Source organism: Schistocerca piceifrons, chromosome 6, assembly GCF_021461385.2.
Source record: "Schistocerca piceifrons isolate TAMUIC-IGC-003096 chromosome 6, iqSchPice1.1, whole genome shotgun sequence".
NCBI classification, from domain to species: Eukaryota; Metazoa; Arthropoda; class Insecta; order Orthoptera; family Acrididae; genus Schistocerca; species Schistocerca piceifrons.
This window is the reverse complement of record NC_060143.1, coordinates 32,846,361-32,863,932: the sequence shown is the minus strand read 5'-3', so window position 1 is coordinate 32,863,932 and position 17,572 is coordinate 32,846,361. Positions and strand designations below refer to the sequence as shown.

Genomic DNA, 17,572 nt, shown 5'->3' with positions numbered 1-17,572 from the left:
TAAGGAGATGGGACCTGGATAAACTGACTAAACCAGAGGTTGTACAGAATTTAAGGGAGAGCATAAGGGAACAATTGCCAGGAATGGGGGAAAGAAATACAGTAGAAGAAGAATGGGTAGCTTTGAGGGATGAAGTAGTGAAGGCAGCAGAGGATAAAGTAGGTAAAAAGGCGAGGGCTGCTAGGAATCCTTGGGTAACAGAAGAAATATTGAACTTAATTGATGAAAGGAGAAAATATAAAAATGCAGTAAATGAAGCAGGCAAAAAGGGATACAAACATCTCAAAAATGAGATCGATAGGAAGCGCAAAATGGCTAAGCAGGGATGGCTAGAGGACAAATGTAAGGATGTAGAGGCTTGTCTCACCAGGGGTAAGATAGATACTGCCTACAGGAAAATTGAAGAGACCTTTGGAGATAAGAGAACCCCTTGCATGAACATAAAGAGCTCAGATGGAAACCCAGTTCTAAGCAAAGAAGGGAAAGCAGAAAGGTGGAAGGAGTATATAGAGGGTCTATACAAGGGCGATGTACTTGAGGACAATATTATGGAAATGGAAGAGGATGTAGATGAAGATGAAATGGGAGATATGATACTGCGTGAAGAGTTTGACAGAGCACTGAAAGACATGAGTCGAAACAAGGCCCCGGGAGTAGACAACATTCCATTAGAACTACTGACAGCCTTGGGAGAGCCAGTCCTGACAAAACTCTACCATCTGGTGAGCAAGATGTATGAGACAGGCGAAATACCCTCAGACTTCAACAAGAATATAATAATTCCAATCCCAAAGAAAGCAGGTATTGACAGATGTGAAAATTACCGAACTATCAGTTTAATAAGTCACGGATGCAAAATACTAACACGAATTCTTTACAGACGAATGGAAAAACTAGTAGAAGCCGACCTCGGGAAAGATCAGTTTGGATTCCGTAGAAATATTGGAACACGTGAGGCAATACTGACCCTACGACTTATCTTAGAAGCTAGATTAAGGAAAGGCAAACCCATGTGTCTAGCATTTGTAGCCTTAGAGAAAGCTTTTGACAATGTTGATTGGAATACTCTCTTTCAAATTCTGAAGGTGGCAGGGGTAAAATACAGGGAGCGAAAGGCTGTACAGAAACCAGATGACAATTATAAGAGTCGAGGGACACGAAAGGGAAGCAGTGGTTGGGAAAGGAGTGAGACAGGGTTGTAGCCTCTCCCCGATATTATTCAATCTGTATATTGAGCAAGCAGTAAAGGAAACAAACGAAAAATTCGGAGTAGGTATTAAAATCCATGGAGAAGAAATAAAAACTTTGAGGTTCGCCGATGACATTGTAATTCTGTCAGAGACAGCAAAGGACTTGGAAGAGCAGTTGAACGGAATGGATAGGGTCTTGAAAGGAGGATATAAGATGACCATCTACAAAAGCAAAACGAGGATAATGGAATGTAGTCGAATTAAGTCGGGTGATGCTGAGGGAATTAGATTAGGAAATGAGACACTTAAAGTAGTAAAGGAGTTTTGCTATTTGGGGAGCAAGATAACTGATGATGGTCGAAGTAGAGAGGATATAAAACGCAGACTGACAATGGCAAGGAAAGAGTTTCTGAAGAAGAGATATTTGTTAACATCGAGTGTAGGTTTAAGTGTCAGGAAGTCGTTTCTGAAAGTATTTGTATGGAGTGTAGCCATGTATGGAAGTGAAACATGGACGATAAATAGTTTGGACAAGAAGAAAATAGAAGCTTTCGAAATGTGGTGCTACAGAAGAATGCTGAAGATTAGATCGGTATATCACATAACTAATGAGGAGGTATTGAATAGGATTGGGGAGAAGAGAAATTTGTGGCACAATTTGACAAAAAGAAGGCATCGGTTGGTAGGACATGTTCTGAGGCATCAAGGGATCACAAATTTAGCATTGGAGGGCAGCGTGGAGGGTAAAAATCGTACAGGGAGACCAAGAGATGAATACACTAAGCAGATTCAGAAGGATGTAGGTTGCAGTAGTTACTGGGAGATGAAGAAGCTTGCACAGGATAGAGTAGCATGGAGAGCTGCATCGAACCAGCCTCAGGACTGAAGACCACAACAACAATGAAGGACGTTCACAGGTCGAGTGGCTGTTTGCACAAGAAGAGGCAGTCTAGCGATCTATCATCACAATCCTTTAAAATCAGTGGGAGGGATACAAGAGAGGGGTGAGAATTCTCAATTCGCATAAGCGACAGGTACTGCTTATTTGCTACAAAATGACATTACAGCACCATGCCGAAGAAAGAATTTAAAACTTTTAGGTGTCAATAAAAGAATAAAGCATTACGATGATCGACTGACGGGATTCGTTGTTCTGTACATCAGGAAGCACTTTGTGCTAAATTTGTAGGCATGGAGCGCTTGAAGAAATTGGTGGTATAAATACCAAAATTTCTGTAGTCGCAGTCATTATTCTATTTTCAATTGCAACAGTTTTCAATGGAATTGAACTAAGAAAATGGAGACTTCATATATTATTGCAAAGTGCTTTGGTTAAGTCTAGGGGTATCCATGGAACGATTTTTCGATTGACATTTCGCTATTGTTGAATTTATGAAAGAAAAAGAAGTGCAGGAACGAAAATTAGAACATTAAGAATGGATTGTAGACCTCGCATTTTAAGGGACTTGGCTGCGCCCTGGCCACAGTAGGCATTGCAAAGTAACTTCTTTCTATCTTGATGGAGATGCATTAAAAAAAAAAAAAAAGAAAAAATCGCGCTGTACAAGGGACATATTCTGGCACAGCCCAGTTCCTTAAACTCGCTGACGTTAAAGAAAGTGTGAAGCTTGAAGAATTCATTGTAGCCTTGCAAGAATTACAACGAGTTCGCAGCTCGTGGTCGTGCGGTAGCGTTCTCGCTTCCCGCGCCCGCGTTCCCGGGTTCGATTCCCGGCGGGGTCAGGGATTTTCTCTGCCTCGTGATGACTGGGTGTTGTGTGATGTCCTTAGGTTAGTTAGCTTTAAGTAGTTCTAAGTTCTAGGGGACTGATGACCATAGATGTTAAGTCCCATAGTGCTCAGAGCCAATTACAACGATAATTTTATAAAGGTTTTGAGGTCACTGTCAATCTTACAGCTACTATTTTAAAGACCGTCTTCCATTTCAATAGAAAATGCCCCGTGCATTTGCAGATGTAACTGATTGGCCTGCAAGGCAATTCCAGTTTTAATTACAAATCAGTTTGCGTTAAAACTGTCCACGTCATCTGCATTGCTTTTCTCGGACAGGTTTTCCGAGTCTCCATAATACGTCTGCAAAAGTGATATAGTATTTCGATCGACATATTTGTGTGGAAGACCTTTCCTCGATTATCAAAATAAATGTCACGATTACGTGGTAACTTGAGTGTGAAATTGTCTGTGTATGCCCGTATGCCAACAATTTGTACAAGATAAAAATTGTATTACGTCTTCAGCGCGCCAAAAAGATTGATTAATACTGAAACTTGTGATCTATGATGTTGAGAAGTGTGAAATATAAAACCGAGTCACATGCAGTACGACTGTACTGCCATTTAAATGTGTGCGTTCGCAGTCTTCCCCTTTTCCCCCTCCTCGCGCTCAGACAGCGCCGTGTGGCAGTAGGGGAAGTGTGAAGCGAGGCTGAGTGCTAGGGCACTCGGACCCCGGTATGGACCGCGAGCAGAAATCTTGGCCACCTCTGAGCCAGCACAATGATTGTGCGTAGTGAATTAAAAAGAATGGGGTACAATAAGCCACACGTTTCTGTAAGTGATAATTAATGTGATGTAAAGAGCGCCTTCACTAGACAGTGGATGTCTGGAAGCGAGTGATTTCTAGTGATGAATCATGGTATACTTTGTGGCATTCCGACGGAAGGGTTTGGGTTTGTCAAGTTCCTTGAGAAAGTTATCTGCCGCCAAGTGTAGTGCCAACGCTGAAGAGTGGTGGTGCTATTAAACTATAGGGAGTATCTTTCGTCGTCAGAGTAGGCTCCCGTTACTGCACTTAAGAAAACGCTAAATGCGGAAGGATATGAACACATTTATTATCGTGTTCTGCGTACGGTAGAGGAACAGTTAGGAGACTATTGTTATATGGGCATGACAATATCTCTCTCATACAGTAGCACCTGTGGGTCAGTGGTTTGTGGGTAACATTCCCGAAATGACTGGCCTGCACATAATCCCGACCTGAACTCCATGGAACACCTTCGGTATGGGCTAGAACGTCGACTTTGGTGCAGACTCCTGCGTCCAATATCACTACATTCTCTGGTTTCGGCTCTTGAGGAAGAATGGGCTGCCATTCTACCACAGATATTCAGACATTTGAAAGTTTCGTTAGCAGAGTTCAAGACATCAAAAATGCGGAGGAGGGGCACACTATATGACTGGTAATAGGTGTCCAGATAATTTTGATCAGATGGTGTAGTAACATGACAGTTAGAGCTGGGACCTGTTCTGTCTGTTATCAGTTAAATATCAAGAGAATATCAATAATGATATACAAAAAGGGGGTCACCCACATCTCCATATAGTGTGCATCGTGGAATAATCTAATGTAGCCGGCCTTGTGGCCGAGCGGTTCTAGGCACTTCAGTCCGGAACCGCGCTGCTGCTACGGTCGCAGGCTCGAATCCTGCCTCGGGCATGGATGTGAGTGATGTCCTTAGGTTAACTAGGTTTAAGTAGTTCTAGGTCTAGGGGACTGATGACCTCAGATGTTAAGTCCAATAGTGTTCAGAGCCATTTGAACCACTTTTAATCTAATGTAGAGTCAGTCTTTGTACTTCAAACGTGTCACCTGGTAGGGCAGAATACTGAAGGTTCCACTTTGCGTTGTCTGTGCCATGTCGATAACATACGAAATAAAGACTCCACTTGCGCTGTTTAATGCACCCTTAATGCAGCGTTAAACTGCCAAGGTAGAGTCACTGTTTTATAAACACTACTGGCCATTAAAATTGCTACACCAAGAAGAAATGCAGATGATTCATTGGACTAATATATTATTCTAGAACTGACATGTGATTACATTTTCACGTAGTTTGGGTGCATAGATCCTGAGAAATCAGTACCCAGAACAACCACCTCTGGCCGTAATAACGGCCTTGATACGCCTGAGCATTGAGTCAAACAGAGCTTGGATGGCGTGTACAGGTACAGCTGCCCATGAAGCTTCAACACGACACCACAGTTCATCAAGAGTACTGACTGGCGTACTGTGGCGAGCCAGTTGCTCGGCCACCATTGACCAGACGTTTTGAATTGGTGAGAGATCTGGAGAATGTGCTGGCCAGGGCAGCAGTCGAATATTTTCTGTATCCAGAAAGGCCCGTACAGGACCTGCAACATGCGGTCGTACATTATCCTGCTGAAATGTAGGGTTTCGCAGGGATCGAATGAAAGGTAGAGCCACGGGTCGTAACACATACGAAATGTAACGTCCACTGTGCCGTCAATGCGTACAAGAGGTGACCGAGACGTATAACCAATGGCACCCCATACCATCACGCCGGGTGATACGCGAGTGTGGCGATGACGAATACACGCTTCCAATGTGCGTCCACCGCGATGTCGCCAAACACGGATGCTGTAAACAGAAGCTGGATTCATCCGAAAAAATGACGTTTTGCCATTCGTGCACCCAGGTTCGTCGTTGAGTACACCATCGCAGGCGCTCCTGTCTGTGATGCAGCGTCAAGGGTAACCGCAGCCATGGTCTCCGAGCTAATAGTCCCTGCTGCTGCAAACGTCGTCGAACTGTTCGTGCAGATGGTTGTTGTCTTTCAAACGTCCCCACCTGTTTACTCAAGGATCGAGACGTGGCTGCACGATCCGTTACAGCGACGCGGATAAGATGCCTGTCATCTCGACTGCTAGTGATACGAGGCCTTTGGGATCCACCAAGGCGTTCCGTATTACCCTCATGAACCCACCCATTCCATATTCTGCTAACAGTCATTGGATCTCGACCAACGCGAGTAGCAATGTCGCGATACGATAAACCGCAATCGCGATAGGGTACAATCCGACCTTTATTAAAGTCGGAAACGTGATGCTACGCATTTCTCCTCCTTACACGAGGCATCACAACAACGTTTCACCAGGCAACGCCGGTCAACTGCTGTTTGCGTATGAGAAATCGGTTGGAAACTTTCCTCATGTCAGCATGTTGTAGGTGTCGCCACCGGCGCCAACCTTGTGTGAATGCTCTGAAAAGCTAATCATTTGCATATCACAGCATTTTCTTGCTGTCGGTTAAATTTCTCGTCTGTAGCACGTCATCTTCGTGGTGTAGCAATTATAATGGCCAGTAGTGTATTATCGACACGACTGTGAAAGCGAAAATGGGACCCTTCAATTACAAAAGACAGGTAAAAATATACATCTAGAGGTCTGAGCCGTAATTGGCCACTCCCTGTCTACACTCTATAGGTTCCCTAGGCGAGGCCAGAGACGCACTCACACTGGGGGCTCTATGCGTCCCGACTGGAGGTTGCGACTCCAGACGACGCCGAAGCCGCCGACGTCAGCGGTGCCCTTGAAGATGACCAGCAGCACGCCGCCGAACATGAACACCGTCTGCACCACGTCCGTCCACACCACTGCCTTGATGCCGCCCTGTGAGCCAAACAGAAGCACATCTGATTGGATGAACAAATCTCACACACAGCTGTCAGCGACAATTACACGGTATGCAAGTTCTAACAAAGGGTCGTACCATCCTCAGAACGCAAAAGAGGTCCAATCGTTCTTTCAATCACATATCGTGTACCGCGAATCCATTCACGAAAGAGAGTGTCGAACGGGGTGGAACGTTCAAGTTCTATAGGTTTTTCAAAAAGTGTGAAGTTGGACATTCCTTTTTTTATAGAAAGTTAGCCGCTGATGCTGCTGTGGCGTTTACAGACAAACTCTGAGTCTGAGATATTATTATCGCGAGTGGTAGCGAACAGTTGTTGAGAGCTTATATCGATATGATGTCTGTTCTTTCGGACATGTCCGAAAGAATAGACACCATACCCATATAAGTATATTCTGTGGACTGGCAAGAGCGCCAATCCACTGTGGCGGGTAGCCGAAAGGCACGCGTTTAAGCTCACGCAGGCTGGCATGAGGTCTGGAACAGTTAAAGGAATTGAGTCTAGCAAGAAAGGTACGTAGCTTCTGGAATACTTAACTTTAATCCATAATTGGTGAACATCGGTCTGACGGTACATGCATCACAAGATAAATAGCAAATGGTAATGGCGCCTTGCTAGGTCGTAGCAAATGACGTAGCTGAAGGCTATGCTAACTATCGTCTCGGCAAATGAGAGCGTAATTTGTCAGTGAACCATCGCTAGCAAAGTCGGCTGTACAACTGGGGCGAGTGCTAGGAAGTCTCTCTAGACCTGCCGTGTGGCGGCGCTCGGTCTGCAATCTCTGACAGTGGCGACACGCGGGACCGACGTATACTAGCGGACCGCGGCCGATTTAAAGGCTACCACCTAGCAAGTGTGGTGTCTGGCGGTGACAACACAGTGTATATCAGGCAATGCCGGCCATGACCCCGGCCGGCTTGCACACATATTCCCGAACTCTTACGCGACTTGGTAAGAATGTCTTCCACGAGTAATGAGTGTGTTGGGGTGGGACACTACGAATGTAGTGTGTGGACATACAAGGTGAGAATGTGGGTCTCGCGGGAGGCGTGTGCGGGATAGTCCCTGCAGCCGCATTATCCTCTGTGACCTCGGTGGCTCAGATTGCCGGCACGGTAGCTCAGCGTGTTCGGTCAGAAGGTTAGCTGCCCTCTCTAATAATAATAATAAAAAAACTGCGTTAATGGATCAACAACGAACTGAAACGAGTGCCTTTAGACGTCCGCCCCGAGCAGATGCAACGAACTAAAACGAACAAACTGAGATTGAGAAAAAAAGATGGATAGAGAGTCTGCCCTGTAAGCAGGAGATCCCGGCTTCGAATCCCGGTCGGGTCACACATTTCCACCTGTCCCCGTTGATATATATCAACACCAGTCAGCAGCTGATGGTTGTTGTTGTTGTTGTTGTGGTCTTCAGTCCCGAGACTGGTTTGATGCAGCTCTCCATGCTACCCTATCCTGTGCAAGCTTCTTCATCTCCCAGTAACTACTGCAACCTACATCCTTCTGAATCTGCTTAGTGAATTCATCTCTTGGTCTCCCTCTACGATTCTTACCCTCCACGCTGCCCTCCAATGCTAAATTTGTGATCCCTTGATGCCTCAAAACATGTCCTACCAACCGGTCCCTTCTTTTTGTCAAGTTGTGCCACAAACTCCTCTTCTCCCCAATTCTATTTAGTACCTCCTCGTTAGTTATGTGATCTACCCATCTAATCTTCAGCATTCTTCTGTAGCACCACATTTCAAAAGCTTCTATTCTCTTCTTGTCCAAACTATTTATCGTCTATGTTTCACTTCCATACATAGCTACACTCCATACAAATACTTTCAGAAACGACTTCCTGACACTTAAATCTATACTCGATGTTAACAAATTTTTCTTCTTCAGAAACGCTTTCCTTGCCATTGTCAGTCTACATTTTATATCCTCTCTACTTCGACCATCATCAGTTATTTTGCTCCCCAAATAGCAAAACTCCTTTACTACTTTAAGTGTCTCATTTCCTAATCTAATTCCCTCAGCATCACCCGACTTAATTCGACTACATTCCATTATCCTCGTTTTGCTTTTGTTGATGTTCGTCTTATATCCTCCTTTCAAGACACTGTCCATTCCGTTCAACTGCTCTTCCAGGTCCCAAGTCCTTTGCTGTTTCTGACAGAACTACAATGTCATCGGCGAACTTCAAAGTTTTTATTTCTTCTCCATGGATTTTAATACCTACTCCGAACTTTTCTTTCGTTTCCTTTACTGCTTGCTCAATATACAGATTGAATAGCATCGGGGAGAGGCTACAACCCTGTCTCACTCCCTTCCCAACGACTGCCTCCCTTTCATGCCCCTCAACTCTTATAACTGCCATCTGGTTTGTGTACAAATTGTAAATAGCCTTTCACTCCCTGTATTTTACCCCTGCCACCTTCAGAATTTGAAAGAGAGTATTCCAGTTAACATTGTCAAAAGCTTTCTCTAAGTCTACAAATGTTAGAAACGTGGGTTTGCCTTTTCTTAATCTTTCTTCTAAGATAAGTCGTAAGGTTAGTATTGCCTCACGTGTTCCAACATCTCTACGGAATCCAAACTGATCTTCCCCGACATCCGCTTCTACCAGTTTTTCCAGTCGTCTGCAAAGAATTCGCGTTGGTATTTTGCAGCTGAGACTTATTAAACTGATAGTTCGGTAATTTTCACATCTGTCAATACCTGCTTTCTTTGGGATTGGAATTATTATATTCTTGTTGAAGTCTGAGGGTATTTCGCCTGTCTCATACATCTTGCTCACCAGATGGTAGAGTTTTGTCATGACTGGTTCTCCCAAGGCCGTCAGTAGTTCTAATGGAATGTTGTCTACTCCCGGGGCCTTGTTTCGACTCATGTCTTTCAGTGCTCTGTCAAACTCTTCACACAGTATCTTATCTCCCATTTCATCTTCATCTACATCCTATTCCATTTCCATAATATTGTCCTCAAGTACATCGCCCTTGTATAAACCCTCTATATACTCCTTCCACCTTTCTGCCTTCCCTTCTTTGCTTAGAACTGGGTTTCCATCTGAGCTCTTGATGTTCATACAAGTAGTTCTCTTCTCTCCAAACGTCTCTTTAATTTTCCTGTAGGCAATATCTATCTTACCCCTAGTGAGACAAGCCTCTACATCCTTACATTTGTCCTCTATCCATCCCTGCTTAGCCATTTTGCACTTCCTGTCGATCTCATTTTTGAGATGTTTGTATTCCTTTTTGCCTGCTTCATTTACTGCATTTTTATATTTTCTCCTTTCATCAATGAAATTCAATATTTCTTCTGTTACCCAAGGATTTCTACTAGCCCTCGTCTATTTACCTACTTGATCGTCTGCTGCCTTCACTACTTCATCCCTCAGAGCTACCCATTCTTCTTCTATTGTATTTCTTTCCCCCATTCCTGTCAATTGTACCCTTATGCTCTCCCTGAAACTCTGTACAGCCTCTGGTTTAGTCAATTTATCCAGGTCCCATCTCCTTAAATTGGCACCTTTTTGTAGTTTCTTCAGTTTTAATCTACAGCTCATAACCAATAGATTGTGGTCAGAGTCCACATCTGCTCCTGGAAATGTCTTACAATTTATAACCTGGTTCCTAAATCTCTGTCTTACCATTATATAATCTATCTGATACCTTTTAGTATCTCCAGGATTCTTCCATGTATAAAACCTTCTTTTATGATTCTTGAACCAAGTGTTAGCTATGATTAAGTTATGCTCTGTGCAAAATTCTACCAGACGGCTTCCTCTTTCATTTCTGTCCCCCAATCCATATTCACCTACTATGTTTCCTTCTCTCTCTTTTCCTACTCTCGAATCCCAGTCACCCATGACTATTAAATTTTCGTTTCCCTTCACTATCTGAATAATTTCTTTTATCTCATCATACATTTCATCAGTTTCTTCATCATATGCAGAGTTAGTTGGCATATAAACTTGTACTACTGTAGTAGGCATGGGCTTTGTGTCTATCTTGGCCACAATAATGCGTTCACTATGCTGTTTGTAGTAGCTTACCCGCACTCCTATTTTTTTATTCATTATTAAACCTACTCCTGCATTACCCCTATTTGATTTTGTATTTATAACCCTGTATTCACCTGACCAAAAGTTTTGTTCCTCCTGCCACCGAACGTCACTAATTCCCACTATATCTAACTTTAACTTATCCATTTCCCTTTTTAAATTTTCTAACCTACCTGCTCGATTAGGGGATCTGACATTCCACGCTCCGATCCGTAGAACGCCAGTTTTCTTTCTCCTCATAACGACGTCCTCTTGAGTAGTCCCCGCCCGGCGATCCGAATGGGGGACTATTTTACCTCCGGAATATTTTACCCAAGAGGACGCCATCATCATTTAATCATACAGTAAAGCTGCATGCCCTCGGGAAAAATTACGGCTGTAGTTTCCCCTTTCTTTCAGCCGTCCGCAGCACCAGCACAGCAAGGCCGTTTTGGTTAGTGTTACAGGGCCAGATCAGTCAATCATCCGGACTGTTGCCCCTGCAACTACTGAAAAGGCTGCTGCCCCTCTTCAGGAACCACACGTTTGTCTGGCCTCTCAACAGATACCCCTTCGTTGTGGTTGCACCTACGGTACGGCCATCTGTATCGCTGAGGCACGCAAGCCTCCCCACCAACGGCAAGGTCCATGGTTCATGGGAGGAGGTATTAATATATAATTCTAATTTCGTTGTTGCGAGCAGTTGGACGCAGCCTGGCGTGGAGAGAACGTGCATTGCCTTTTTGCTGCACGTAGTTGTTGCTTGCTTACGCACTGGACGGATTTGTAAGATTTGTGTATGCATACATTGACAACAATATTTGTATCTTTGTTGTGACCAGGTATGTGATTATTGATTATAAACGTTGAGGTACAATGAGAGTTTTCAAACTGTTCAAGGAAAAGAAAGGTCTGGGTAAAGTTTGTCGATGTATGAATCTTCATTTTCAGAAAATTGTAAATTAAAAGATTTTATTGCTTCCTTTCGCCGCTTAAGGATAGTTGACCAAACCTCTCCTCATCATTCAACTTCTGTATATAAACAAACACAGGAGTAGTTGCATCAGTAGCTATGACCACGCATTGCACTCCGCATGGATCGCAGTATTTCTTTTGAATTATTTTAGCTTGTTGCTCGTCACGCAGTAGTAGCGGCAAGACGAGGTAAGTTGTCTGTTGCGTTCAGAAGCACTGTAATATAATCGTTGGGAGACGTTAGAGAATATTTTAAAATTCGCAGGCAGGTACAAGGGAATTGACCTTTCATGATTTGCAGGAAGAGTAATTAATTTCCGTTTCTTGTTCTCTATCTGAATACTGACATATCCGATAGTAGGACGTTCCAGCAAATGTTTGAATACTGGAATGTCAGAATATGGGTTTATTCAATTCAAGTTATACTGCTACATATCAGATTTTGTGATAACGATATTACAGTTTCACTCGTTTGCCTTGCTATTTTTAGAGAAAAGTATAGATAACGATAATATTGTTAGAGATGAATGGTTCAAATGGCTCTGAGCACTATGGCACTAGGTCATCAGTTCCCTAGACTTAGAACTACTTAAACCCAACTAACCTAAGGACACCACACATATCCATGCCCGAGGCAGGATTCGAACCTCCAACCGTAGCAGCAGCGCGGTTCCGAACTGAAGCGCCTAGAACCGCTCGGCCACAGCGGCCGGCGATAGAGATGGAGCTTTACACATTTACGTACGTCTTTTACCAGGCTTATAATACTTATTACCATTTTTTATAGTTAAAAGAAACAACTTTCATGTGACGCAACCACATGGAAGATTTTTTTTTTTTTGAAATGTAACTTTCCCGCCGAAAATGTCATAGTTATTAAAATATTACTTGCTATTGTGCAGTGATTGAAAGAATTTCCTTGAGAAACCTGACGTTTCATACCAATCTGTTGTGTGCAATTGGGAACGAAACGTGAGGTTTCTACACGAAATTCTTTCGACCACGGCACAATAGCACGTAATATTTTACTAATAGTGAACAATCCCCTATTGACAGCAGATCTCAAATTGATTCCATATTTCTTGATTTTCAGAAGGTTTTTCACATTGTTCCTCACGAGTGTACTCTAATAAAATTGCATGCCTATGGAGTCTCGTTGGTTGGTTGGCTAATTTGGGGAAGGGGAGCAAATACAAATATAGAGATCATCGGTCCCATGGGATAGGGAAGGATGGTGAAGGAAATTGGCCATGCGCTTTCAAATTAACCATGCCGGCATTTGCCTGAAGCGATTTACGGAAATCACGGAAAACCTAAATCAGGATGGCCGGACGCGGGTTTGAATTGTCGTCCTGCCGAGTCTCGTCCCACAACGGCAAGCCATCGTTAAGTCAGCCTCCGGCACAGTCGAAACTTCGCTTGGTGAACCTGTTTAGCCTTAGGTGCCAACACTCAGTAGTTCCTGAGAAAATGATAGTCACAGGTTTGATGGTACTTCATCAAATCACTCGAGAGACATTAAACCAAGCGAGTCGCTAGCGTACTAACTAAGAGAACCGTTTCGAGTATTTGCGTTCCGTATTCAAATCCAATGGTATGACAATTTTCTTTTTCTTTTGTCGTTGCAGAGGTATGTAACGTCGACCACATCAATTTTTTCTTTGCAACGTCGAGAAATACAATGAGATTATTGATGAAAGAAATAAGCATTCAAAATGTGGTGTCACCGCCAGACACCACACTTGCTAGGTGGTAGCTTTTAAATCGGCCGCGGTCCGTTAGTATACGTCGAACCCACGTGTCGCCACTGTCAGTGATTGCAGACCGAGCGCCGCCACACGGCAGGTCTAGAGAGACGTCCTAGCACTCGCCCAGTTGTACAGCCGACTTTGCTAGCGATGGTTCACTGACAAATTACGCTCTCATTTGCCGAGACGATAGTTAGCATAGCCTTCAGCTACGTCATTTGCTACGACCTAGCAGGGCGCCATTATCATTTGCTATTTATCTTGTGATGCATGTACCGTCAGACCAATGTTCACCAATTATGGATTAAAGTTAAGTATTCCCGCAGTTACGTACGTTCTTTGCTACTATAACTTCCTATACCTGTTCCAGCCTGCGTGAGCTTAAACGCGTGCCCTTCGGCTTCAGCTCGTAGTGGCTTGGCTGTCTTGCCAAGTCACCACACAAAATCTTATCAAAATAGATTTTTTGGTAACTAATCTTATACAACCTTATGAAATTGGCAGTAATTGAAAATGGAACTTATAAATTCTAGTATTTCATTGTTTGCTTTCATTTTTATTTTCATACTTCAAGAGAACCATTACCTTCTCCAGGGTGATATGTATCTTAAAAACATTAAAAAAAAATATCTGAGCACCACGAGCAACGTGTGAAAGCACATATGCCACAGTGGCATTGTTTTAGTATAAATGGTTCAAATGGCTTTGAGCACTATGGGACTCAACTGCTGAGGTCATTAGTCCCCTAGAACTTAGAACTAGTTAAACCTAACTAACCTAAGGACATCACTCACACCCATGCCCGAGGCAGGATTCGAACCTGCGACCGTAGCGGTCTCGCGGTTCCAGACTGCAGCGCCAGAACCGCGCGGCCACTTCGGCCGGCTGTTTTAGTATAAATATCGATAAGAAAAGCAACTTCGTTAACGCTGATCGATACCTCGCACTATGGCGATAATATAGCGGTAAACAAAACATATCAAAGCATTCTCTCGAAAGCTGGAGCCTGCAGTTGATTACGAATGAACGCGAATATTTTATTAATTGCATAGCTTCTACTTGTGATTTCCGTTTGCTATGCCATGAGAAAAGAGCACTTCTGTAACGGACGAATGTAGAACTTCACTTATCACTAAAAGTAGGTACGTTTCGCGGAGATGACATAACGGCTTTCATCACGGCGGAATTGATTTTAATGAACACATCGATAATCCAGTTTCATCGACAAGCAGTCCGCCGTGTACGGATGAATAGCTTTACTCATCCTAAGATTTAAGAATGTAGAGAAGCAGCTCCATTTTTATCTAAGGTATCAAAATTTTGTCCAGAAACTGACGATGATTTCGTTGTTTCAGTTGGCCAACGTCTATTTCCGTAACCATTTCACATCAAAACGACGACACTCTCTTACTAGAGATGTGATACATTCTGTTTGATCCGTACTTGTAACGAAATAATGGTCGAATTCAGGAACAGTAGTGGAGGTTTGACGTTGAAAGAGTCTGTTCCGAATAATTCATCAAACCTACGCTTGTCTTCGGTGCTGATGTATTTAGCGACTTGACGGCGCTGCACTCTGTTTGCCCCCTTGCATGACTCGCACCAGGCATTTGTCGCTTTGAATTCAAAACTATCCGACAACAATAAGACTGCTGCAGCATTGTCCACTGCCGCAATTTTCGTATAGTAACCGCTGTTTCTAGTCTCTGTAAAACTATCGAATACCCACGAGTCGATCATTTTATGTTTGTTTCGAATCGATTGTCCACTTGTCACCTGGCATCTGCATCGCGATAGCTCTTTCATACTTGTGAGCTTGTCCACTCGTACACGTAGGACTTAACTCTTTCCGGAAAACTGTTACCAACAGTTTTTGTTTGTCTCCAGGAAGTCAGTGTAAATTTGGCCCTCGAGTCCATCAAGACGTAAATCAGTTAATGGAACCTCATCACAATGTGTACACAACAAGCCGGCCGGAGTGGCCGTGCGGTTCTGGGCGCTCCAGTCTGGAACCGCGAGACCGCTACGGTTGCAGGTTCGAATCCTGCCTCGGGCATGGATGTGTGTGATGTCCTTAGGTTAGTTAGGTTTAAGTAGCTCTAAGTTCTAGGGGACTGATGACCTCAGCAGTTAAGTCCCATAGTGCTCAGAGCCATTTGAACCATTTTTTTTGTACACAACAGCTACAAAACCTGGAAAACTCATTAAAGATACTTATCATCGGTTTTTGGACATAATTTTGCGATCTTACGCATATATATGGAGCCGTTTTTGTACATGGTTGACTCCTTAAGCGATTGAGTGGTTATCGACGAAATCGGAGCATGGAAGTATTTATTAAATGTAATTCCGCCAAAGAGTATGCCGTTCTGTGAACCCTACGTAGCATACTTTTACTGACAGGTGAAGAATTACATTTGACTATTGCAGAAGTGTCCTATTCTCACTGCACAGCAACCGGAAATCACAAGTAGAACCGAAACAATTAATAAAATACACGCCTGGATCTGTAATCAATTGCAGACTCCAGTGTTATAGAAAATGGTTTACTATGCTTTAAATTATCACCAAAGTGCAACGTTAACGAGGCAATGATATTCACCCTAGAAATGCTACTGTGGCACGTTATTCGTGGTGCTCTGAACCTTTATGCTTTGAATGTTCCTATTATATATATCACTTTTAGAGTTCAAACGTGAAAAATGAAAGCAAACAATGAAATACTGGAATTTATACATCCTTCATTTTCAGTTACTGTTAATTGTATAAAGTTGTATAAGATTAGTGATGGTGAAATCGATTTTAATGAATTGAAATCTTTATTTAAAATTAATAAATTTGAAATGTTTATTTATTTTTTCAATAATCCCATTGTATTTTATCGATGTCACATGAACTTGATGTCGTTGATGTTACATACTTCCCTGACAACAGAAGGAAAAAAACAACACGGAGTGCAAAAATTCGAAACTGAGCTAGTATGCTATTAATTCGCCTGGTTTACTGCTACGCGCGCAGACTGATGATGTAGCAGCAAAGTTGTGCCAGAGAGCGATTTATGGAGAATTTCCCTTTTCAGTTTTACTACTGGACTCGTATTTTCCTGCCACAAAGTTCATGGTAACTTACGGAAAGTTAGGGAATGAAATTTTCACTCTGCAGCGGAGTGTGCGCCGATGTGAAACTTCCTGGCCGATAAAAAACTTTGTGCCGGACCAAGACTCGAAATCGGGACCGTGTCTTGGCCCGGCACACAGTCTGCCAGGAAGTTTCACATCAGCGCACACTCCGCTGCAGAGTGGAAATTCATTCTCGAAACATGCCGCAGGCTGTGACTGAGCCGTCTCCGCAATATCCTTTCTTCCAGGAGCGCTACTTCTGCAAGCTCTGCAGGAGAGCTTCTGTGAAGTTTGGAAGGTAGGAGACCAGGTAATGGCGGAATTGAAGCTGTTGAGGACGGCTCGTGAGTCGTGCTTGGGTGGCTCAGATGGTAGAGCACTTGCCCGCGGAAGGCAGTTGTACCGAGTTAGTCTCGGTCTGGCATACAGTCTTAATCTACCGGGAAGTTTGGTGGAAAGTTATCGAGTAAAATGTAAATAATATCTGGCGTTCTCCAAGGAAGTGTAGCAGGCACTCTGCTATTCCCAACGTGTACAAACCAGTGACTGTCAGGAATTCAGCAGGGGAGCTGTGACCCTTGACAAGTGCCGAAGCTGCCTCGCCTGGCTGCACAGTTCCCCCACCGCTACGCCACGCTGTATGAATGTGAGGAGGTGGAAGAGGGGAAACTGCGAATGCGTCGCATTTAAACTGCAAAGCAGTGGCACTATATATGACTTGGTTTTATACTTCGTGTTTCTCAACTGCACAGACCACAAACAAAACAATTTTATGGTATTATTTAATTATTTTTGTCGCGCACTGAAGAGTAATGCAGTTTCATCTAGTACAGATTGTCAGCTTATCGACAGACGCAGTCAATTTCACAGATTTTCGCACACAGCTTGCTTCGTAATCATGACTTATTTAGTTCTACAGGGTGATTCAAAAAGAATACCACAACTTTAAAAATGTGTATTTAATGAGAGAAACATAATATAACCTTCTGTTATACATCATTACAAAGAGCATTTAAAAAGGTTTTTTTCACTCAAAAACAAGTTCAGAGATGTTCA

General features: G+C 43.3%; 1 protein-coding gene across 2 annotated transcripts in view; it reads right to left on the bottom strand.

The window, feature by feature from the left end:
• Nucleotides 1–17,572, bottom strand: part of LOC124802827 (sodium-coupled monocarboxylate transporter 1-like) — a 319,127-nt gene that overhangs the window by 146,924 nt on the left and 154,631 nt on the right. For both annotated transcript variants that reach the window (XM_047263835.1, XM_047263834.1), the window contains exon 7: nt 6,465–6,619. In XM_047263835.1, coding sequence (XP_047119791.1) covers nt 6,465–6,619 — 155 coding nt within the window. The remainder of the gene's footprint in view (nt 1–6,464; nt 6,620–17,572) is intronic.